General features: G+C 34.1%; 2 protein-coding genes across 7 annotated transcripts in view; one reads left to right on the forward strand and one right to left on the reverse strand.

Moving 5' to 3' along the window:
• Ada3 (transcriptional adaptor 3) overlaps positions 1-2,461 on the reverse strand; it is a 68,796-nt gene extending 66,335 nt beyond the window's left edge. For 2 of the 6 annotated variants that reach the window (XM_076514964.1, XM_076514965.1), the window contains exon 1: positions 2,328-2,355. The gene's annotated coding sequence lies outside the window, so the exon portion shown is untranslated. Of the gene's footprint in view, positions 1-2,126; positions 2,253-2,327 lie in introns of those variants that run through there. The other 4 variants (XM_076514957.1, XM_076514959.1, XM_076514958.1 and 1 more) reach the window with 4 other exon arrangements.
• Positions 2,462-16,117: 13,656 nt separating this feature from the next.
• On the forward strand, positions 16,118-20,395 carry LOC143256976 (pre-mRNA-processing factor 17). The gene has a single exon (XM_076514966.1). It carries the CDS (start codon positions 16,280-16,282, stop codon positions 18,023-18,025), a length of 1,746 nt encoding a protein of 581 aa, XP_076371081.1. The 5' UTR covers positions 16,118-16,279; the 3' UTR covers positions 18,026-20,395.
• Positions 20,396-25,726: the final 5,331 nt, after the last annotated feature.

Below are 25,726 nucleotides of genomic sequence, written 5' to 3' on the forward strand. Positions count from 1 at the left end.
AAAAGTTTAATAATTTATTTCTAAATAGTAATCATCTCTCTCTCTCTCTCTCTCTCTCTATATATATATATATATGAATAATAACTGAAATGTGACTTTATATTACAAAATACTAGTTTGCTAAAACATAGCTTAGACAAGGAAGGCTAAAGGTTAGTTTTACATTACTAGATACACAACATGACTGCATGTGCACTGCAAGTTATTTATTGCTAGCTAGGCATGACTGGAATGTCAATATAATAAAAAATAATAAAAATACCATTATGAGACTAAAAATTTGTATTTCAGTAGTGATTCCAGCAGGAAAAAAAGCATAATTTATATTTCCTAAATTTTTTATCATGTTTACAAAGTTGGTCAAGTGTAGAAAATAACAAAATACAGTCTTACTCAAAACAAAAATTTGAAATACATTTAGGAGGATTTAGAGATTACATAAATATTTGCTATTTTGGAGACAAAGAATAGTATTTTTAACCATAACATGAAATCACTTTGCACTCAGACTAGTACCAAAAATGAATCCATTTTCACAAACAAATCTTTAGTCAAAATATTTCATTTAAAATTCAGATTTTTGATATATAAAATACTTGTAATCTTTACCAAAAGTCTACCAAATTTTGTGTAGATACACATGCTGTATCAAAAGTTATATTGCAAATACTTAACATGTGCAAATGTGCATATAAAATCATGTATAATATGCTGAGCCCATAGCAAAGGGGGGTTAATAATACTTTTAGAATTTCAAAGGTAATTTACACATCACATAACAGTGAATCTTATGATTCTTATGAAAAGCAGGGTATCCAGTGATAACAATTTAGAGAAGACTGCAACCTTAAACAATAACAAGTCAGTACACAACTTAATCAACCTAAACAAGGTTTATTATTATGAAATCTTGACAATTTTTTAAATGGTTAAATAACATTCACCACAGGTAACAATAATATAGATATCTGGCTACAACAATAACAAAATAACTCAAAATATTTTTTTCTAATATAAAATTATACACATACTACTTTTATGCAATATAACAAACTAAATGAACATTAAACCTACATGTGTAATTGATTTTATGTTTAGTTTTTGGAATAATGATCTATCAGAATATTGCATTATAAGTTAAAACAAGCACTAAATTATAAAGAATTGATGTTAAAAATGAAGACAGAAAATGTTTAGCTCTCAGAAAACAACTGAGCATTACTTTAGATGTGTCTGTTGCTAATTAATTATTCACACATATATACATCACTATCAATGGCAGCATCATATGAAAATTACACAAGCACTTACTATTACACTGGTCAGGTTTATATAAATCATTTCCTGTTTTATGTATAGTCATTATATAATGTTAAAAAAAAAGTTCCCGAGAGCCCACAAAGTCTCACTATAAATGAGTATAATATATGGACCTAGTCAATGTTAAATGTTGATATTTTCATAGCAGTGACAGCATTAGGCAAAAGCAGACTAAGCTATTGCATAAAGCCACAAACAACTCAAGAAGCATCCAATTCACAAGAACTTATTAGTTTCATTTAAGTTTTGTCTTTTAGCTGTTCTCTTAGTAATATACTCTTTTGGAAAAAAAAAAAAACAGTTTGAAAAGAAAGTGATCCAAAAACACATCAGTAATGAACAGGTATTTAAACTTTTATGTAGCAAGACAATTTTCTGTAAACATATACAGTGAGTTGCTTAGTAGTAGTACTAGTACAATATTGCTAGCATTTTTCTCTTAGAAAGTGGTTCTGAGCACAGAATAGGCACAGTTTATATGGCATAGGAAAAATAGCAGTGAAGTTATGTTAAAGCGCAAGTAGAATTTAGAAGTTACTCTTGTGGGAATAAACCAACAGGTTTTTTTTTTTTTTTATCTTTAGAAATGTGTGAAGATGGCCCAAAAACATTTATGCTTAAAAAAAACCCTGATAGCAACAATAATACTAATAGACGCTACTTTCAAAATTCAAGTAAATCAGTTCATTTTCCATACATTTGTATTTTTAACATTATGCTCTTATGTTTACTTTTAATCACACAAGCAACTAACAACTTTCAATTTATCCAGCTTGATGTCCTAGTACTACTACTGAAGTACTTACTAGTGGTATTAGTGCACTTAAGTCAGGTATCGTCATAATACTTGATAATATTATTATGCAGTTAATTATTGAAAACACTCAAACTAACAAAGTTTAACATAAGCAACATTCTCCAAATCTAACGTTAACTATCGTTTCACGACCTGTCAATCTGATATTTTGTAATAGTTTAAAAATGAAGTTACTATTAGTGTTACTTACTCAGCTTCTAACGTCAGTGACTTCGAATACACCGACACCTACCAAGCTCCACACAATACACATACTCATACATATATATATATATATATATGTTTTTTGGTAATAAACTTTTTTATTCATGAAGCATATTGCCAGATTTGTAAGCATAACATCAGGCAAATGCTTGTACACCCTAGAAAATAGCCAAAGTAACATGACATTTATTACGAGATCATACATATATATATAATGAATCAGTAGAATTAATTGGGTTTAAATTAATATCACACTGATAAATATAACATTGGTGTTTGTGATGACGAGAAACCCATTTGAGATAAAAATGTATTTTCAAGACGGCTGGTATGTGTATTAAAACTTTAGTTAAAATAAATTACCGAACATCATTTCGATTTTCTAAGGTCGAAACGATGTTCTGTACTTTATTTTAATTAAAGGTAAAAAGAGTTTATTAACAATTTTCTTCATACCTTTAATTTTAATGTTGTGGTTTATTCATGTAATGCTTATAACATACTGATATCAAAAAGTAATTTGGTTATTCAAGGCTCTTTTAACACCTTTTCTTGAACTCTCACTTCATTTTTCAACAAATCATCGATACATCCTTTCAACCTTTGAAATACCGGCTTTTAATATTATAGATGTCAAATTAAACAAAATTGCTATTTTGAATTCAAAACCTTAAAACAAATCCAACAAACTTAATCTCTGATTGACTGTATTTCAGTGGCATATTTATTCATGGGGCATATTGCAAGATTTGTAAACATAACTTCAGTCGAATGCTTGTACACCCAAGAAAATAACCAAAATGACATAAAATTTATTACGAGATCATACACTGATGTAATAACATGCCCTATCTATGACTAACTAGTTACTTAATCCATGGCCCGGCATGGCCTAGCGCGTAAGGCGTGCGACTCGTAATCCGAGGGTCGCGGGTTTGCGCCCGCGTCGCGCTAAACATGCTCGCCCTCCCAGCCGTGGGAGTGTATAATGTGACGGTCAATCCCACTTTTCGTTGGTAAAAGAGTAGCCCAAGAGTTGGCTGTGGGTGGTGATGACTAGCTGTCTTCCCTCTAGTCTTACACTGCTAAATTAGGGACGGCTAGCACAGATAGCCCTCGAGTAGCTTTGTGCGAAATTTCCAAACAAACAAACAAACTTAATCCATAAAGCGTTCTAATGTCCCAAATAAGTTAACATGAAACAAAAGGTACAAGATTACTGTTAGCATTTAGTGCATTTTTTCTTTGCAATATTTAATGTAGAATCACAACTGCACGTCATATGTACAAAAAATGTCATATGGGTTTATTTGATTTTACACTATTTTTTTTTAAGAACTTTGATAAACATATCATTTGAATATGGTTGTTTGGAACAAATCCATGGAGCGTGATCAGTGGGGTTCGTGTCTAGTCAATAGCTTTGTCACTGGAGTTTGATAAAGCCCTGATCTTTAACAGATCATTTTGTGATTCACACTGAATAAGCAGGAGCCTTGATTTGTATGAAAATACTCCCTTGTTTTTAATTGGTTTAGTTATATGAAAGGTTACTCAAAACTGTAACGCATCACGCAATAATGATCTATCAGCAGCACCAATAGAACCGAATTTTATTCATTAACAACATTACAGAAATATCACAGTATTCTTTTTTGGCTTGTATTATGTTCCGTTAAGTCCCAGTGACAATAATGCACGAATATGGGTGTATTTACAACCAAAACATTATGTTGATCTTTGCTAATAAGAAAACTTCCAGAATTCCAAATGACATGGTTGTTAGGTAGCACAGTGATGTTGATTTACGATATCGCCTGGAGTGAAGAGTAGCTCAGATCTAGCTAATAGGCCATGCAGTACATGAAACGAAGATAACAGCTAGTGGGTTACATTTGTGCAATAGTAGCATTGACGTGGTATGTTTTCTACCCTTCTTACAGCACAAAGTGCAAAGCATGGTCTAGTGGATAGTATGTCCAGACCTGTGATTCCAACGCTGGCTCTCCAAAATCAGTAAAAAACTTCGATCTGGTGACATATTGGTTGAAACATCCACATCCCAACACAGTGAATTCCTCTTGAATTCAAAGGCAATTGGTGATATACCTATTGAGGTTACACCCCATGCTACCTTGAATTCTTCACGAGGAGTTATTGTTGAAAGGTATTTGAAAAACGTTCCCGAGTCAGAGATTCTCGCTGGTCTCTCCACTCAAGGAGTTTCTGCAGTGAGGCGCATCTCCACTCGCAAAGATGGAGTTACACTGCCAACAAATACCCTCGTTTTAACATTTACTTCACCACGTGCACCTGCCACCATCAAGGCAGGTTATCTCATTTGCAGGGTTCGGCCATACATACCAAACCCTCTTCGATGTTTCCAATGCCAGAGATTCGGCCATTCAAAGACATCTTGTCGTGGTTCCCTGACATGTGCTCGTTGTGGAGGCAAGGACCACGATGCCTATGACTGTGACATGAACCCACATTGCGTAAACTGCAATTGTTCTCACCCCTCTTACTTTCATTCTTGCCCAAAATGGTTGGAGGAAAAAGAGGTGCAGCGTTTGAAAACGACACATAACATTAGTTATCCTGAGGCTCGGAAATTGCTGTCCACAACTCCATCTCGGACATATGCTGCTGCACTTTATTCCACAACTACAGTGGGAGTGCAGACAGATCTCTCTCTGTGCCTCCAAGAGAATCGTTTTCAAAACAAATGAAAAGCCTTTTGACCTCCGTGGTTAAAAAGGTTGATGAATCGGCTTCCACACCCATCTCTGTTCCTCCCATACCTTCCAACAAATTTCAAGATCCACGTCCTTCAGTTTCAAATACAGGCATTTCTTCTGATACATCTTTTTCTCCCACAACAAGAGACAAAACAATTATTCGTTCGCGTCCTGAGTCACTGGATTCCCCTTCCAATAACAAAAACCTGCCCACCCGACCCAGAGCAGGATCCATGGAGGTTGATAGACCTCCTCCGACTAAAGACAGTAAAAAAAAAAGACGTGGTCGTAAACCGAAGGGTTCTCCAGCCACTTCACCTACCCGTTCTTAAAAATGGCCACCCTGATACAATGGAACTGTCGAGGTTTACGTTCTAATCTGGATGATATCAAAACGCTGATTGCTTCCTTCCATCCTGTTTGTCTATCTTTACAAGAAAAATTTCTCAAAACTGCTGATACTGTCTCCATTCGGCAGTTTTCTCTGTACAGAAATGACAGGTTGTGTGATGGTCGAGTACATGGAGGGGTGGCACTGTTGGTTGATCAACACGTGGCCACCCTGTCTTTGTCACTCAACACACCCTTAAAGGCTGTAGCCATCCGTGTTTCCTTGGGTCATACCATCACTGTTTGTTCTCTGTACCTGTCCCCCTGGAGAGACATATGATCAATCAGATCTTGATGCTCTCGTTGAACAATTGCCATCTTCATTTCTAATTCTAGGGGATTTTAATGGACATCATCCCCTCTGGGGAAGTGCTATTATTGATGGGAGCGGCCCGATCTGTAGAGCGGATGCTTTCTGATCACAATCTTTGTCTTTTCAATACTGGTTCTTCCACTTACTTTCATGCACCTAGTCAGTCCTTTACCGCTATTGATCTCTCAGTTTGCTCCCCTTCATTATTCTCCCATTTTTCATGGAGGGTTGACAGTAATCCACTAGGCAGTGATCATTTTCCGATCCCTTTGAGAGAGACTGGCCGTGGTCGATGCCACCCTACCCGTGTGCCCCGGTGGAAGCTTGATCAGGCAGACTGGTCCACTTTCACTGCTCTCGCAGAACTTGATCCTGTCATCGTAAATCAGCCATCAATAGACGACTGTAACTGTCTGTATTACACATGCGGTTGCTCAGTGTATTCCTAAAACCTCGACACGTTTTCCACGATATCCTCGTCCGTGGTGGAATCCTGCTTGCCACTTAGCAGGGAAGGCTCAAAAGCGGGCCTGGGATACTTTTCGTAGATATCCCACACTTACAAACCGGGTTGCTTTCCAACGGGCCCGTGCACATGCTAGGTGGGTAAGACGTCAAAGCCAGAAGGAATCTTGGATTAAGTTCAACCAGCATATCTTCTACCACCAGTTCCAAAATCATATGGGACAGGATTCGAAAGGTTAATGGGCACTACAATTCTGTCCCCCTCTCGATCTTACTCTGTGATGGTCAGGAGGTGACTGATGTTCGGAACATCGCTAACACTCTAGGTGAAAGATTTTGCCGGGTATCTAGCACTTCTGCTTGTTCCTCCACCTTCCTGGCCATCAAGACTCGGGCAGAGCGATCACCTCTTTCATTTCGAACTGACTGTCTCTTTGACTATAATTGTCCCTTTACACTGGTGGAACTGAAAATGGCCCTTCATTGGTCTGGCAGTACATCTGTTGGACCTGATGATGTACACTCTGACATGCTGCGCTAGCTCTATCCTGCTTCTCTTGATATTCTAATTGTTTTTAATCGGATCTGGCAGGAGAATGTTTTTCCTGATGCCTGGCGCCAGGCTATTATTTTACCTTTCTTTAAGCCAGGGAAAGATCCCAAGATTCCTTCAAACTACCGTACAATTGCTTTGACGAGCTGTCTCTGTAAGACCTTAGAAAGGATGGTTAATGCTCGTCTTGTTTGGTTCCTCGAATCAAACAACCTCCTCTCGCCCACCCAGTGTTGGTTCCGTCGACAGCACTCCACCACAGACCACCTAATTCGTCTTGAAACATCTATCAGAGAAGCCTTTCTCAAACGCCAACATCTTGTATCAATATTCTTTGACATAGAGAAGGCTTACGACACAACATGGAGGTATAGCGTTTTGCGAGACTCCATACATATGGGTTACGTGGCCATCTACCCATGTTTATTAAAAATTTTTTAATGGACAGGAGATTCCAAGTTCGTGTGGGTTCGACACTTTCCCGTTCTTTTGTACAGGAACTTGGAGTCCCTTAAGGCTGTGTATTGAGTGTTACACTCATCAGTATAAAGATAAATGCCATCACTGAACAACTCCCTCTCACTGTTGCGAATGGGCTGTATGTCGACGACTTTCACATCTCGTGTCAATCGTCAAACATGAGATATATTGAGCGGCAACTACAAACCGCCCTCAATTGTGTACGGAATTGGACTCTGGCGAACGGCTTTAATTTCTCTCTCTCCAATACAGTATGCATGCACTTTTGCCGTCGACGGGGTATTCACCCTGATCCTGAACTTCATATCGGGGAAGTTTTGCTGCCAGTGGTCCCGGAGACCAAGTTCTTGGGGCTTATCTTTGATCGTAAACTGACCTTTATACCACACTTAAAGCAGCTTCGGGTCAAATGCACAAGAGCACTGAACATCCTCCGTGTTCTCTCTTCTACCAGTTGTGGGGGGGCAGATCGCTGTTCAATGTTAAAGGTATATCGTGCTCTTATTAGATCGAAACTGGATTATGGATGAATGGTCTATGGCTCTGCCAGACCCTCGGCGTTAAAGATGCTGGACCCCATTCATCACCAAGGACTTCGACTCTGCACTGGGGCTTTCCGTACCTCTCCAGTTCAAAGTATATACATTGAATCTCATGAACCTTCTCTACAACTTCGCCGTTTGCAACTATCTTTACAATATACTTCAAAACTTCATCCCTTACCAAAGCATCCCACCTGTAAATGTGTTTTTCTTCCTCGGTGGGCAGTACTTTTTCAGAACAGACAATCTGTCATTGCTCCGTTTGGCCTTCGCATCCGGGCGCAATTGGATGAATTGGGTCTGTCCTTGGATAACATTGCAATTCCACAGGTTGGCCCATTCCACCATGGCTTATTACAGCCCCCAAATGTGACCTTTCTTTCAGTCACCTAAAAAAGGCAGATACTCCAGATTGGAAGTACCGTCTTTTTATTCAATGAATATCTTTCAAACAATCATTTAGTTCCCATTTCCAAATGGTTCCAAATCAGGTAATTCAGTGGGCTCTGCTATGGTTTGCTATGGGTCAGTAGTTGCGCGCAGAATCCCTTCTACACCTTCTGTGTTCACTGCTGAACTGTATGCCATATCTCTTGCCCTGGATCATATTGCAGCTGAGCAGTACTCCAACTGCACTATTTATACTGATTCGCTTAGTTCTATACTTGCCTTGGAATCGCTACACGTTAGCTCACATCCTATTCTCACTGATATTCGAAACCGACTGGCCCATTTCTCATTAGCAGCTACTTCAATCCAGTTTTTTCTGGATACCAGGCCATGTTGGTATTCGCGGGAACGAGCTTGCAGACATGGCAGCTAAATATGTCTGCTTCAGCACCATCACTCCTATGCCTATTCCGTACATGGACTATGGTGATGTCTTCAAGGCTCGGCTCGGTGCCAGCTGGCAGTCTACTTGGAGTGAGCAACGTGACAACAAACTTTTTCAAATCAAACCCAAAATTGGACTTTGGCCATCTAGCTTCCGTACAGTTCGGAAGGAGGAAGTTGTTCTCACTAGGCTACGCATTGGTTACAGTTTTTTAACTCATCATTTTCTTTTATCTGGAACTGATGCACCAATGTGTAGTTTGTGTAACACTCAAATCACTATCAGCCACGTTTTACTTTCTTGCCATCGTTACAATTCTCAACGACGGCAATATTTTAAACATATTTTTTCCCAGGGTCAGTCTGTAACATTGGACAGAGTTATTGGTGATGGTGACTCTCTCCACCTTGATAATGTTTTTAATTTTTTAATGGCCATTAATCTTTTTAATATTATTTAAGTGTTGCATATTTATTCATTACACCTTTTTAATTGTGGTTCCTTTTTTACAGTTTTAATCTCTCTCCTTCAGTTTGACATTGGACAATGGCAAGGACATTAAATAACTCGACACCAGGACTGGAAAGGCCAACTTCAGGTGACTAACGCTACTGTTTGAACTACTCGTTAGTCGTCCTGGCGAGTTGTTATTATACTTTTGCTGCATATCATTTCACACTTTTACTACTTAACTTTTTAGTACTGGCCATATTGACTCATAACCCGGAACCAGGACTGGAAAGACCAACTTCAGGTGACTGACGGTGGTTTTTATACTTACCTGTTAGTATTCCTGGCGGGTTATGATTATTACCATTCTGCTACAGGTAGTTCTTTACAACTTTGAAGACTGGATGTCACCATTGGTTTTTACACCATTTTCTGTTTTAATTGCTGTTTTGTTTTTACCTTCATTTACTTTTACAAATTTTACTCCATTTAGTTGACTTTATCTTTTTACTGGACATTTGGCTACTCGTTGTTACAATTTTGCTATGTATCTTTTAAAACTTCTATTCTTTTACATTTTAATACTGGTTGCTATGACACATAACCCGGAACCAGGACTGGAAAGACCAACTTTTCAGGTGACTGACGGTGGTTCTTGAACTTACCTGTTAGTCTTCCTGGCGGGTTATGATCATTACCTTTTTTGCTAGAGTAAACACCTTACAACTTCTTATACTCTGCCTTCTATCTTAAGATTGTAGACTAGGTGTCAACATTGGTTTTATACTTTTTTGTTTTACCTTCATTTCCATTTATGTCTATTACTACATTTATTTTTATTTTTTTTTTACATTTTTACCGAATGTCGGGCGCAGATAGCCTCGCTGCTTTGTGCCATAAAACACTAAATCAATCAATCAATCAATTTGTCCACTTTCTACGGAATAACAGGCCCACTTCAAGGATTAACAATGATACTTGTAGAAGTTAATATCAGATAACGATTCTATGTCTTTTATATGTATTATTTGGCATAATTTATGACAGTGAGAGTATAAAGACTATGACATACCACACTCGAACTCCTTTGTCTGACTTGAAAGTGTGGTATAAAGTCATTTTATACCAATTTTAGAAGTATAAAATGCTAATTAGGCTAAAGTAGATAGTTATTGAGTCTATTAGTAAGTTACATTAAGTACGACATAGTGAGATATAATTTTGTTGAGTTAATTATGTAGTTCAGCCATATGATTATAAACTTGTGTTTATATATTATAATAAGCATATATTTTGTATATTTGGTTGAGCAAGAGAATTAGCAAATGAAATTGTTGTATTCAAATTTAATGAGAGCTTAGATTCGTCAGTGAACATTGGTTGAGTGTATTATCAGAAAGTAAACTGACCTTTTTGCTATTCTTTTCATCAAATAGTCTAAAAAATTCAACCCATTGAAATTATTGAAACATCGGTTTCATAACTGGGACTATACCAGCAAAAATACCATAATAAAATTTAGTCTCAACTTCCAAATAACGACGTGTTCGAAGAAAGATTGATAATTTAATGGGAATGTAACACAGTGGTAAGGAGATTAAGAAATAGTTTACTGTTAAGCAAAGCTACAAATTTGGCATTCTGTGCTTGTCCACTCTAGGTATTGAAGCATAATTTTTATAAAGCCATTGACCTACCACTGAGCCGCTTAATAGTGGAAAGAATCAGAAAAACTAAATGAAATAGATATAAAGTTGAAAAAGACTAGGAACATAGTTACTGAAAAGTATGACAGATTATGAATCTTAGAGTCTATGATTCCCATCTTGCTACTTTAAATTCATGCTTCTCATTTTCAATTATCAGTGTATTATAATAGATAAGGTCAAATTCCGCTGTTCATTTAAATTTGGATGTTGGTGACGTTGAATAGCTTCTTCTCATTCAGTCTATTAAATCAATAGCATAGGTAGCTAGCACAGAAAACTATTGTGTAGCTTTGCACAAATATCTGGAACAAACAAATTTGGTATTCAGGCATAGTATCTATTTCACTTAGCTGATATATTAAAAGTATTTAAATATCTGTTCATACTGAATATTACTTTTTAACATAGAAGGTCATTCAAGGAAGCCACTAAGTTCCTCTTACTCTTGTTACTCACAGAACTAGATCACTCAAGAATGGCATTACATTTACTTTCTGAGAAAGATTGCTATAACAGTTGTTAAATAAAACTTATTTAAGTCAGGATAATATACAAACAGAAATTTAAAAACAAAAAAGACACAATTATAAGAAAGAGGCAGAAACTGGAAGCTAAAGAAAAATTTAAAGAACGATACAGAAATTTCGCAAAAGAATTTCCAACAAAAATCAAAGGCAAGATTATAAGAGCCACTAAAATGTGCTGGAGAATTACAATCACAATCGAGGAAGTACAATAATGTAATCATAAAAAAGATTGGAGAAGACAGCATAAAACTTATCGAAGATGAATTGGGTAATGTAAAATCAAATCAGCAATGGCTGTCTCTCTTGCATGAATTTAAAATTACATTGTCAAACACAATTAACCATGCAATATCGAATATAAGATCCCTTCTACTGTAAACCTCTTCCTGTCACTTTTTTACCACTTAATACTACAAGTCCTTTTTAGACTACTCCAGTGATAACTTCCACATTACACTTTCACCATGTTATAAAATTTAACAGACCAATTAAACAATTTCATCAAAATGACAAACCAAAAAGCAATGGTGGAAAACTACCATGGGAAGAATATCATGCACACTTTAAATAATTTACAAGGTGAATAAATGACATAGTGAATAAAAAAATATTCATGTAAATGCACATTTATAAAAAGCCAGATGGAGAAATAGTAATAGTATTTTAATAGAAAGCTGTAACAAGTGCTAAGCATTTTTTACTGCTTTACAAATGAATTTAAATAATTATATTAGAATAACGTTTATAAAAAGTTAAAGAACAGAGTAACAAGGAAGAACGATACCTGAGTTGAACTTGCTGTAGATGAGGAATTGCTAAACTATGTTATCCAGAAGCTGTATGTAAAAAAGACGGATTCACTGCAATGACTAATTCACAAATGACTTAATGGACGAGGATCTAAGAGTTAGATTGAAATAAACTAGGAAGCTATCCGTTTTATGGTAAAACTTGAATGAAGATGTTGTTGCTTTTCAAAAAAAATTTAGATCATTTAGTCAGTTGGGCAAATAATAACAAATATAAGAAAATCCATGTGGGCCATAATAATTTGAATTATAACTACAACGTGAATGGGGATAACCTCAAGAGTGTCATGAAAGAAAAGGATCTTGGTGTTTGGTTTGTTTTGAATTCCGCACAAAGTTACATGAAGGCTAGTTTGTTTGTTTTTGAATTTCACACAAAGCTACTCAAGGGCTATCTGTGCTAGCCGTCCCTAATTTAGCAGTGTAATACTAGAGGGAAGGCAGCTAGTCATCACCACCCACCGCCAACTCTTGGGCTACTCTTTTACCAACGAATAGTGGAATTGACCGTCACATTATGATTTACCCACGGCTGAAAGGGTGAACATGTTTGGTATGACAGGGGTTCGAACCCGTGATCCTCAGATTACGTATTGAGTGTCTTAACCACCTGGCCCAGCTGATCAGGATCTTGGTGTAATGGTTGATCAGTCTCTTAAGTCAACCAAGCAGTGCACTGTTGCTAATGGTAGAGCAAATAGGAGTGTAAGTTGTATCTACAAAAATAATGAATACAAGTCTAAATTGGTTATATTTTCATTGAATACATCACTAACTGGATTACATTTGGAGTATTGTGTTCAGTCTTGAGATCCTTACCTCAGGTAATGCGTTTGGAAACGGCTCAGAGGAAGGTTACAAAAATAGTACATTGGATGGACAGGTTGTCATATGAGGAGATATTAAGTTCCTTAAAATTATTTTATCATGTATAAAGACAAGTTAGAGGGGATCTGACTGAATGCTTTTTAATTGTGAAAGGAATTGATAATATTGATGCATCAACATTTTTCATACTTAACAGCAAGAACTAGGGAACAGAAGTGTAGATTAAGGCAAGATAGAAGCCACCTTCAGCTAAGACAATTTTTTTTTTCAAATATGGTGGTTAGACTATAGAGTGAGCTGATTTCGGATGTTGGAGGCAGTAAATTTGAGTGAATTAAAAAAATTAATGGATATATGAATGATAACGGCTGGGTTTAATTTTTAAATTTTAGAGTGGCTTAGAGGAGGGGGCACCCGAGATGGATTATAGATCCTTTGATGTCCCCAAACATTTTGTTATGTTGCTCAATCTGGTTCTTTCACTAAAATTGTTCAGCCTTACCTGCTAAAGAAAACTGGCAAATTACATCCAAAGACAAACCAAAATTGTAAATTTTGTGAACAACAAGTGTTCGTAATGTTTCAGTAAGAAAAATGTTGAAAATTATCTTTACAACGGGAAAACTCTTAAGATATATGAATAACTTACTTTGAAGAAGGATAAATATTGAGAAAAAATTCAGATGAAAACAAATATATGAGGTTGGATTTATTTAAAACATCATCACAGTTTACGAACAAGAAGTCTCTGGACATTACAAGACAATTACTTCATTAGAAGTTGAACTTCTAGTGAAGCATAATGTAATGAAGACAACCAACCTAAGATGAAATAAAGTAGCGTATGTAAAGATAGGTGGTTCAAACCAAAGGTTATCTACATTATTTATCTTCATGAGTACATTGCTAGGTGAAATGTAAGCAGTTTGATTTCAAAGAAGGTTATGAGAGTGCTTAGTCAATATACTGGTGAGGGCATGATCATTGTCGAAATTGTTTTCAAGATATCACCAGGCATGGAAATGCCAGTGGACTCCTTTGCTTATACACCTGAAGAGATCTCCTCAGTGACAAGATAATAAGTGATATAAAAAACAGGAGGAAAGTCATCAAATCCTCGTACCATAAACCATGGAAAAAAATCATTAAAAGCATATGGTAACTGGAAACTTTAGGGGCAACGAATAAGCAAAGAATGAGTGTCTTGCTTGGCTAATCAAATTTTCATTTTACTTTATTTCGTGCATCTAATTAATGGTTGTAATGTTTACGTCTACGAATATCAATTTTAAAATTGTCATTAATTACTTTGCTGTTAATTATGGAAGTTTAAGTTCAATTTACCATTGTTATATTGTATAATAGTTCAGTAGATTGACAATCCAGGTGTGAAAGAATGTTGTACGTTATGAGTTTTTAAACTTAGAAATTTGTATTGTTGCTTGACGAGAGGGGTATTTTAATATCATTCAGCAACTAGTGACTAGAACTTTCTTAAAAATATCAGAAACTATCTCTTTAATGTAGAATACAAATTAGGCAAGACAAACATAGGTTACTGTTACAGTGGTGGCTTGCATATCGAGTTACTAAGTCTGTTAACTGGTTTTCTGTTTCGTCACTACCATAATTTTTTGTTTAAACAAATTACTAGAGATACAAAAAGCAACATTCGTGTGAAAGAAACTTAACATGTGGGGACTATTTAACGTTATTTTATCCTATTGTTAGTTTGTGAAAGTGTGTGAGTTGTAAGTCAAAGAAGTAAAATGTTTTTGTTATCATTAAGTGCAAAGAACTTTGCATTTTTAGTAAGTAATACAAGAGACCCCGAAACAATAAAATCATTTTAATAGTACATGGTCGCCCTCCCAGCCGTGGGGGTGTATAATGTGACGGTCAATCCCACTATTCGTTGGTAAAAGAGTAGCCCAAGAGTTGGCGGTGGGTGGTGATGACTAGTTGCCTTCCCTCTAGTCTTACACTACTAAATTAAGGACGGCTAGCACAGATAGCCCTCGAGTAGCTTTGTGCGAAATTCCAAAACAAACAAACAAAACAAAGGTTCATCTAGCCTGGAACCAAATGCATAAAATATATGAAAGTAAAAATATCGATGCAGTTTTAAACTTAAATCATTTCTTAATTAAACTATTTTGTGCGATATCACCAAAGTTTTTTATTTTTTAAACAAACCCTTTTATTCAGCGCGTGTGCGTATGTTTTTGTAAATCCGTAGAGTTACCACTGTACCAGTGAAGGACTTTATTCAACGGAAATTCTAAATTAAGAAATAAACAAATAGTTTTCTATATTTCATTTAATATTTCAGTATACAGACTAACAACAATATTAGGTTATACGTTTGTTGCTAAGTAACATGACATAAAAGCCACTGTCATTACGTTGTGTCCACAAAATGCTCTCGCTTTTTTATACATTAAAGTACCCACTGGCACAGTAGAATGTCTGCGGACTTACAACGCTAAATACAGGGTTTCGATATCTGTGGTGGGCAGAGCATAGATAGCCCATTGTGTAGCCTTGTACATAATCACAAAGAAACCAATATTAAAAATTGTTAATCCAAATGATTTTTGTTAATAACTATTCTATTAATACGCCACAAAATAATTTCACAAATCATTTTAATTTTGATTGGCTCACAAAGGAATTTACTAACGCCTGATAGATTACACTGCATTTTTCTACTTCTTTGTTGATTAAGTTTGATTTCGCAAAATTTATTATTCCAGTTACCTATGGAATGTGAGGTTAAGATATACTATGAGATGGGAATGGTAATACTTGCCCTGTCATTTTTGATAGGCTATACGTTAGTTAGTAATAAAATCTTTACGATGGACTTCTGTTGTTGTTAAATGCAAAGCTAAGCAACAAGTAATCTGTAGTGCTTCCACTATATATATATAAAATCCCGATTTTTATCTATTCAAAAATTTACTACTAGCCAGCGGGTGGAACATGGCCTTTCAAAACCAAACATATGAAAATGAAACATATAAATTTTCAATAATATAGTTTGGCATTTAGTTCAAGAGAAATTTCAAAATATTACCCCCTTTTTTAGTATGCATTATATTACATCAATAAAAGTATAACAAAAACAACTTCTAATTTTGTTCACTAGGTGCTTTTTCCGTGTAAACGAATAAATGGAAGGGGGTCTTATATTTCTAAATATAATCTGAGTGCGAAATTTGCACTTTTCAGTTTGTTTTAATATGATTATTAATTATCTTTGTTATAATATCTCTCTGTGACAAATATTATTAACCATGCTTGCGCTACAGGAATACGGAAACAGTGATACTGATAGTGAAAATGAAAAGGATAATAGGCCTAACGAGGTTACTATTAATCGCCGTATCGGTCACGTGGAAAGTACAGTTTCGTCAACGATATTACCCCAGTTTTCTTCGAAGTATACTTTTAGTATAAATGCTGCGCCTGATGTAGCTCCCAAGGACCCTCAAGGCTCTGTGTTACCAGTTGACCCAACAAAAAACTACCTAAACTACAATCCGAAATATGATGAACTTTATGCACCTGTTATTGGGCCAGCTAATCCCTTTAAAACTCAGCAACAACAAGCTGAAAAAAATAGTCTTGCTGGATACTTTGAACCAGTCCATGTTAATGAGTTTCATTTTGAATCTCAAAGGAGAACATTTTCTAGCTATGGTTATGCTCTAGATCCGTCTGTGGATAATTTAGCTGAAGAAGGAAAACACCTTGTTGGAGAATCCAAAGATGCATCACCAACTTCTGTAGTATCTGTTTTGGAAAAAATTAAGCCAAGGCAAGGAGACAAACGAAAAAAAGTCAAAAATACAAATGCTGCAGATATTGAAGGCTTCTTAGGTCCATGGGGTGGCTATGTAGATGAAAAGAAAAATACCAAACCTACACCAGAAGAACAAGAGGAATTGGATGAAATTGTAGCAAAAAGACAGAAGCGTGGAAAACAAACAGATGATAAACCATTAGAAGAAAAGACTATGCTTCATATTAAAGATCCTTACGATTATCAAGGACGATCTTTCCTTCATGTTCTTCAGGATATAGGAGTGAACCTTCAAACAGAGGATCCTCCAGAAAAATGTTTCATTCCAAAAAAACTTATTCATACATGGAGTGGTCACAATAAAGGGATTGCAACAATTCGATTTTTTCCTAAGTCAGCTCATCTATTACTCTCTGCTGGAATGGATTGTAGAGTGAAGCTTTGGGAAGTATATGGTGATAGACGATGCATCAGGACTTACTATGGTCATCGGCAAGCTGTAAGAGACATTTGTTTCAATAATAGCGGGACTCAGTTTTTATCAGCAGGTTATGACAGGTACATTAAACTTTGGGATACTGAAACAGGAGAGTGCATTTCAAGATTCACAAATCGAAAGGTGGCTTACTGTGTTAAGTTCAACCCTGATGAAGACAAACAACACCTTTTTGTTGCAGGAACTTCTGACAAAAAGATTGTTTGTTGGGACATTCGGTCAGAAGAAATTGTTCAAGAATATGATCGTCATTTAGGAGCTGTCAACACTATTACTTTTGTTGATGAAAATAGAAGATTTGTGTCCACATCAGATGATAAAAGTATGCGTGTTTGGGAATGGGACATTCCTGTAGACATGAAATATATTGCAGAACCCAGTATGCATTCTCTGCCTGCAGTAACTTTATCACCTAATGGTAAATGGCTTGCCTGCCAGTCAATGGATAACAAAGTGATGATTTTCTCAGCACTTAATCGCTTCAAACTCAACAGGAAGAAAGTTTTCACTGGACACATGGTGGCAGGTTATGCTTGCTCTGTGGACTTTTCTCCAGATATGAGCTATGTAATTTCAGGAGATGCTGATGGAAAACTGTACATTTGGGACTGGAAAACTACAAAGTTATATAGCAAATTAAAAGCCCATGATAATGTATGTATTGCAGTTTTATGGCATCCTCATGAAACATCAAAAGTGGTGTCTGCTGGTTGGGATGGTTCATTAAAGTTATGGGACTAGTTGTTATCTTTCATTGTATATTGTGTTGTTGAAATGTATCAGTACAATCATACATTATTCTTATTCACCACATTTGTTAGTGACTGTTTGATACTTACAATTAAATTCACTGTGACAGGTTTTTAAATATTACAATCATGTCACCCATTGTCTTGTGTTTTTAATGAAAGGTATTTAATAATGTATTTTTGTTATCTTTTCTTTCTTGTATCTGTAGAAAAGTATTTTTTTCAATAAACTGATGAAATCATCAATAAATAATCTTTGTTATCATGAAAGTTATGAAAATTAACACTGTATTAATACTTTCTTAATCTCTGTCAGAGAAAAATATATGGCCAATTTAATTGGAAGATTTTTCTAATGAATATAAAATTTATTATTTAGTTGGTTAAAGTAGTTCTTATATACTGACCCATTATTTAGAATAAAATAAACTGACATGTTAAATCTACCCTTTATTTCAACAAGTTGTATATTCCCCTTTTAAATTGCTGATGACATCTTAATTTATAAGCTAATTGTGATGTTAGTTGTCTTAACTGGAATGTAGCTTCCTTTTTCCAAATCTTAAACTTTTTTCTCTTCCTTGTATCTAGAGTACAGTACAGAGAAATCAAGAGGCCTTTATTTTATTTTATAGATCCATTGAATGTTTTTGTAAACTTCAATAAGATTACCTTTTGACCCTTTTACCAAGAGATCTTTTCCTATCCTTATAAGATACCCTGTAATCATCATAATAGCCTTTGTCTGAACCCTTATCAGTTAATTCACTATCTATGATAATATAAAATAATCAAAGCTGTATGTGGTATTCCAAGGGAAGCTTAAGAATTGATTTGTATAGAAAGATAACTTATTTCAAGTTGCAGTTAATGGTTATGAATACAATATAAATTTTATTAGCATAACTGCTTCAATTTCTAAAGTAACTTAATCTACCAATATGTCAAGATCCTTTTCTTAAGGTGTGTTAATGAGCAGTTTCTCATTTATGTTAACATTTTTAAAAAGCAGTTGTTTTATTGATAAGTAGTGGTGACAATGTATGTGAAATATAATTTGGGGATCAATGAATAGAGGGATTCTGGGAAAAGAGACAAAATTAATTACATTTTATTTGAATTGCAAATGGCAAGCAATTGATATAGAAATGGTTTTAAAACAACACTGATTCCAAATCTGAAACTGATAAATTAAGAAAACTGAAACAAATCACAAGTTACTAGTTTTTATCAAGTATTAGGAATGATTAAAGTTACTTTTTAGTGGGATTAGAAGTAAAATATAAAAGGTTTTAAGTTAGCTTGTAATTTAGAAATGTATAGAACATAAATGCATTAATTTTATTTTTAGGTAGATAGATAATAAAAGTTTTTTTTTTTAGTTGATTTACAGTCAGGAAATAATTGATTTTAAGTAGGTTTTTCAACTGTGAAGCACTTTAATACAGAATATTTTATGGAGTACCTCACAGAATTTAAATGGAAATTTTAATAATATACCTACTTTTCAATTAGAAAAAACTTACCTACAGTTGTTTTTATTTCTTGGGAAGCAGTAATTAATGCTGAGTGATTTATTGATTACCTTTGAGCATCAATTAGTGTGACATAAAATAATCAATCACATTATTAAAATATTGCATATCAGAATAAAATTAAAGAAAGGCTTCTTTGCTGTATAATGTCAGATATAAATCCAGATGTTGACCATGGCAGCAGTCATTTGAGATAGTATGTAATACTGTACATAACTACAAGTAAAGAACATTTTGTGATACTGTACATAACTACAAGTTAAGAACATTTTGTAAATGTAAAGTGGTGAAGAATGGCAATGCCAAAAATAATTCAAATAAGAATATAGGGATGATATGACTATACATAGGTCATCTCTACATTATTATTAATAGTAAAATTTAATGTTATACTGTAAAATGTAGGAGTATAAGATGGTTATGAGTTCAGTTGAATCTTATAGTGAGATTCTGTAACAGTTGGTAATAATCAAGACATGCTTTAATTCAGTAAATCCTAGGCTCTTAGTTGCATTACATTGATGCCTACCCTGACATGACCATGATATTATGTTAAATAAACTGTATACTAATATTTGATAATATATATAACTTCCAACTGCAGTTATATTAAAATCAAGTATGCATTTTACAATTTTAACATTGAAAGCTATGTATGGATGACCTATAGCTGTGTTGTACCAATATTCTTGTTTGCATTCCTTTTGATGCTACCACCCCTAGATCTCTTTACATTTACAAAATTTATATTAATTTTTTAAAATATTTCTTTCCACTGGTTGAAGTAAGAGTGTATTTTAGGAATGTATGTAATAAAATTTATTTTTATATATGTTGAATTTTTTTTAACTTCTTCATACATTGTATAGGGACTGGTCCTTAAAGATATCAATTAAACAGTGTATTCTACATGTTACAGTCATCCAATGATCATCTATTACATGGCTGGTAATTCCTGTTTCTTCCTGTACTTAAGCTTTTTAAATGAACACCAGCTGTAATGATAATATTATTTACACAAGAATTATGATGAAAAACAAAATTACTTTCTATTACAACTAAGCAATGATATTGTGCACTGGCCATAAATACACAGGTTTGAACTGAGGTTAGTGATGAAGTAATTGTAGAGTAAGCTTTCCTGAAATCAGAAGAAGAAAGATACACAATTTGATGGGTTGGTCATTTTCTGGTTTGGTATCTTAGTGACAATTTCTTGCATTGGGCTTCTTGGGTAGTAAAAGTAGAAATTATCTTTTTAAAGTAAACTTTGTCATTGTTGAGTACTGTGACCATCTCTACATGGAGAGTCAACTGACTTGATAATTAAAATACAAATTTGTATAAATTTCATCAGATTTACAAAATTCAGCTTTCAAATATATAGCAGTAAAAGACATAAGGCTCTTAAAAATTTGCTTATATATGTCTGTATATGTATACATAAACTTAATTCTATAAAAATGATAGGAAGCATTCATTTGAATAGTGTACAGATTGAAGCTACATGTAAAAAGCATCTTAATACATATATATATATATATATATGTAATAAAGAAAATATATAAATGTATTAACTACTACATGTTATTATTCATAAAGTTATTTTTTTAAACTATTAAGTTATGTTTTGTTTATGTGGACTTGTACTGAACTACTTAAGCAAACTACTAATGAATGTTACCATTTTTTACAGTGTAGAACATAAATTTATATGTGGTTTATATTTGTAATCTACATTAATTAAGTCAATAGACAAACAGTAATCAAAGAGTCTGAAATAACCTGCTGGCAAATTAAAATATATCAGTTTAGGGGTACGGGATTTCAAAAGAGATATAGTCCTGTTTAATAACCATAGTTGGGTATATTCTAAACAGACAGTTTCTATTTACATCTCTCCCTAGTTTAGATAATATCTGCTAAACATTGTCTCTTGATAAGTTTTTTGATATGAAAGGTTCACTAATTTGAGATTCACTGAAATTTGTCACTTCATTTTCAACCAGAACAATACTTTAAAGAAGTGCAAACTATTGTAATTCATGTTTTAACTGGAAGGTGAGGACTGTGGGTGAAATTGATGTTGTTTAATTTTTCATATCCTTGTGAAAATGATCTTACAAATCTGAATTACGTTCTATACATGCAACTCTAAATTCTTTAGCTCACATACCATTTAAGAGCAATAATTAATGGAAAGCAATTATCCAAGAGTTCTGTAAGTTCATAAAGTAAAACAACTAAAGCTTGATAGAAGTTACATTTGATGAGTTCATACCATTAGTATTTGCAATATAAATAGTTTGGCACAGAGGAACTTTTTTACCTGTAATGCATGATGTACCACCAAGTATACTATTGTAATATTATGTGCAGTAGTGTGCATATTTGTAAGAAAGACCCATTATTTCTATTGTTATTTTATTCTGCTTGTATAGCAAATAAACATTGTAATTTAAAATGTAGGAAAAAATATAAAAATTGACCATTTGGTGATTGTCATACTTTTATCTGTGACTTGTCTATGTTTAATTAATTTAACATTTTAAGGGAAAAGCAACATATAGGGACAAATTTGAAATTTATTACACCTCATTATTTTATTAGCTTTACACCAAAAATGCTCATTCATTTTCAGTAGTGTGGTTTGTTTTGAATTTTGTGCAAAGCTACATGAGGGCTGTCTGTGCTAGCTGCCCCTAATTTAGCAGTGAAAGACTAGAGGGAAAGCAGAAATATACTTGTAATTATTGTAGACTAGTATTAAATGAAGTTATTAGAAAGTTGGTACCCAAATATTGTATTTAAGCTCTTTTATTACTAATATTTAATGTGACCACCTTTGACATCAATAACAGTTTAGCATCTTTGTGGCATTATGTTTGTGTGTTTTCTCAAATTTCTAGTACAGTTTGATTTCAACTTTCTTGAAGCTGTGCCAACATGATTTCTTAGTATAGCTGATGCCTTTGTTGAGCATGGAGATCAGAAAATCCTTGAGGTGGTTATAAATGACAAACCAAATGATATAGTAAAGAGTTCTGGCAGTGAAGCATTCTTTGTTGTGCAAATAGTAGTTAACAGTGTAGGGAAGAGTAGCTCAGAGAAGCTAACTGAAAAGTATAGGGACTGATAGAAGCATTTAAGGAAAAGGGTTAAAACTTAATTGTGTCAGTAATACTACAGAGATTTAATTGTGAGGATTAAGTTATAATTAGTTCATTAGAACTGAATGTTAAGCTCAGGTTAATACGTATGGACAAGCATATTGGCTAATTGAACTTATGGAAGGGTGGATATTTGGGAGTGTCTGAATGTAAGTGATAATTGCCCAATTAGGTTTGATGTTTTAGTACAGAAGGAAAGTAGAAATAATGAGATTTAGTTTATAAGTTTCCAAAGATAATTTCTTGAAGGGATTCAATGAAAATTAACAGTTTTGAATTGGGCAATGAATTAATTAGAAATACCAATTGAATATAGAGGAAAATTTAAAAAACATTTTTAAATATTCAAGACAGACATTTTCTTTACAGGAAAAACAATTGTGGCTGCAAGTAAATAAAACATTGATAGACAAAGAGTATGAGGCAACAGGCATTAAGAATTTAAGAAGTTTAAATCGACTGGTCTGATGGAAGATTTGAAGCATTTTATTAGATCAGAAAATTGAAAAGGATATATGAAAAGAAGTTTGCCACACATATAAAACTTAATAGTGAGGACTTATTTAAATACATTGAGGGTAAATGAAGTCTTAAGATGAGAGCAGAGTTTTTTTAAAAATGATAAACAATGGCTCATATTGGATCACAAAATGTCTGAGTTATTAAATTCTACTTTTAATTCAATTCTGATTAATGAAGGCTTAACTGGTATCCTTAATTCTGTACAGTAAATAGTTGAAAAAGGTGCATGATCATATTAATTATGAGCTTATTAAGAAAAACTGGAAAGTTTAAAGAATGGTAAAGATTCCTGGGTCTTATAATTTTTCTACAAGAGTTTTAAAGAAAGTTAAGGATTGGATATATGAGTCACTTGTTATTATGTTTTCTAAGTTCTTGAATAGCAAGCAGGTGCCAGAAGATTGAAAATTTGTTTGTTACTCATCTTTTACAAGGAAGATGATAAAATTTGCACCAGTATCTATAGAGCTATTAGTCTTGCATCAGCAATGGGTAAAGCCTTTGAAAATGATAAATGATGCTTTACAAATTCATTTAATAAAATTAAAAAAATTTGTTAGATACTCTATATGGCTATGCTATGGGAAAGTCATGGTGTACCAACTGTTTTGACATTCTTTGTAGGGGTTACTGTTTGTGAAGATGAGGGTAACAGTATGAATTAAGTGTATCTGGAATTTTAGAAAGCATTTGACATAAAAGAACATAAAGGTTTTGTCAAAAAAGAGTTTTCTAGGTGTAGGGGATAAGTTGGTTTATTAAATAGAAAAATGGCTGGCTGGATGCAAGAAAGTGGAAGATTATTGTAAATGAAGTTTATTCAAACTAATTAATGTCAGAAATGGGGTACTTCAGGGCTCTTGGTTGTTCACATCAATGACACAGATGAAGAAATGATTAATACATTGTTTAACACAATTAAGCCCTATTAGGCCCCACTTTTCGTAGGAGTGTTAAATTTGCTGATGGTATTAAGGTCTTGAGTGTTGCTGGCTATGAGATGATGCTGTTACTTTATAAGAGGATTTAGTTTATTTGCTGAATTTGGGAAATAAAGTGCAGATGGCTTTTAATTAAAATAAGTGGAAAGTAAAATATATGGATCATCATAATTTGCATTATAAATGTAACTTTAGTGGAAAAAAACAGAAGAGAATCTTAATCCACTTTGCTAGTGGTGGGACAAAGTGGATTGTAGGTTGTATCTACAGAAATAGTGAATAAAGGTTTAAAGAGGTTATAGTTTCATTGTATAGTTCATTGGATATGCCAGATTTGGAGTGTTGTGCTCAGTCTTGAACTTCTTACCTTATTAAAGACATTGAATTGTTAAAAGGGGTATAGAAAAAGTCTACTAGGGATGGAAAGGTTGTCATATGAGTACAGGTTGATATCTCTGAAACTGCCTTCTTTTAAAGAAAGAATTATAAGAGACTTGATTAAGGCATTTAAAAGTGTTAAAATAATTGACATTGTAAATACATCTCTCCCTACTTAATGGTGAGAATGGTAGGATTAGGAGACACAAACATAAATGTTTTTGGTGGGGTGGAAGTCATCTTCAGCTATGACAGTTTTACTCTTCTAACAAATTGGGTGGTCTTTAGAGTGAATTGCTTTCTGATATGATGAATACAATAAATTTAATGGAAGGCTTGGTAGATACTTCAATGACAGGGTTGGTTTTGAGTTTTTGGTTTTTTCATTGAAGTTTAGTTTAATTGATAGGATGGTCTAGATGATCTTTTGTTGTCAAAGAATTTTGTGTTATTTGAATACCATTTCATTTTTTGGAGCTCTTCTGAGCTTTATATCTTTGTCTATTATATACAACATTTCCTGGAAGAAGTGTGTTTAGAATCATTATAATCATTCTTTTGATATGAAGCTCTGCTCAATCAACTTCTTTCCATAGATTTAGTGACATATGGTATTTATGTTGAACTATGATTTCATCAATCTTGTGAAGATGGCAAATGCAATTCACAGATATTGCATCTCAAACCATGACAGTACCTCCTTCATGCTTAACTGTTGACAAAAGACATACTTTCTGTAACCTCTCATTGAATATTTGGCAATCCTTTATGCACTGGTTGGAACCATGCATTTAAAATTTAGATTTCTATGTTAAAGCACCTTGTGCTACAATTACAAAAACAGGGATACGTGTTCTCTTGCATAAGATCGTCTCTTTGCATAGTAAGATTTTTTTCACTGCTATGTACTTTTTTTCCAAAGGCCTAAGTTGTAAAGGATGCTTGAGATTGTACTTTTTGGTTTCTCAGGGAATCATATTTTAGATATCTAACATATTTTTATGTGAGATTGTGTTTCAGTTCCCTGCATTGTGTGCACCAAAGTCTTTTCTTAATTTCCATCAATTGCCATGTTAATACTGACTCTTACTCAGTAAAAAAAAGTGATCCATTTTATTTTGACTTATTAATGGCAACACCACATTAT

Source organism: Tachypleus tridentatus, chromosome 7 (assembly GCF_004210375.1).
Source record: "Tachypleus tridentatus isolate NWPU-2018 chromosome 7, ASM421037v1, whole genome shotgun sequence".
NCBI classification, from domain to species: domain Eukaryota; kingdom Metazoa; phylum Arthropoda; class Merostomata; order Xiphosura; family Limulidae; genus Tachypleus; species Tachypleus tridentatus.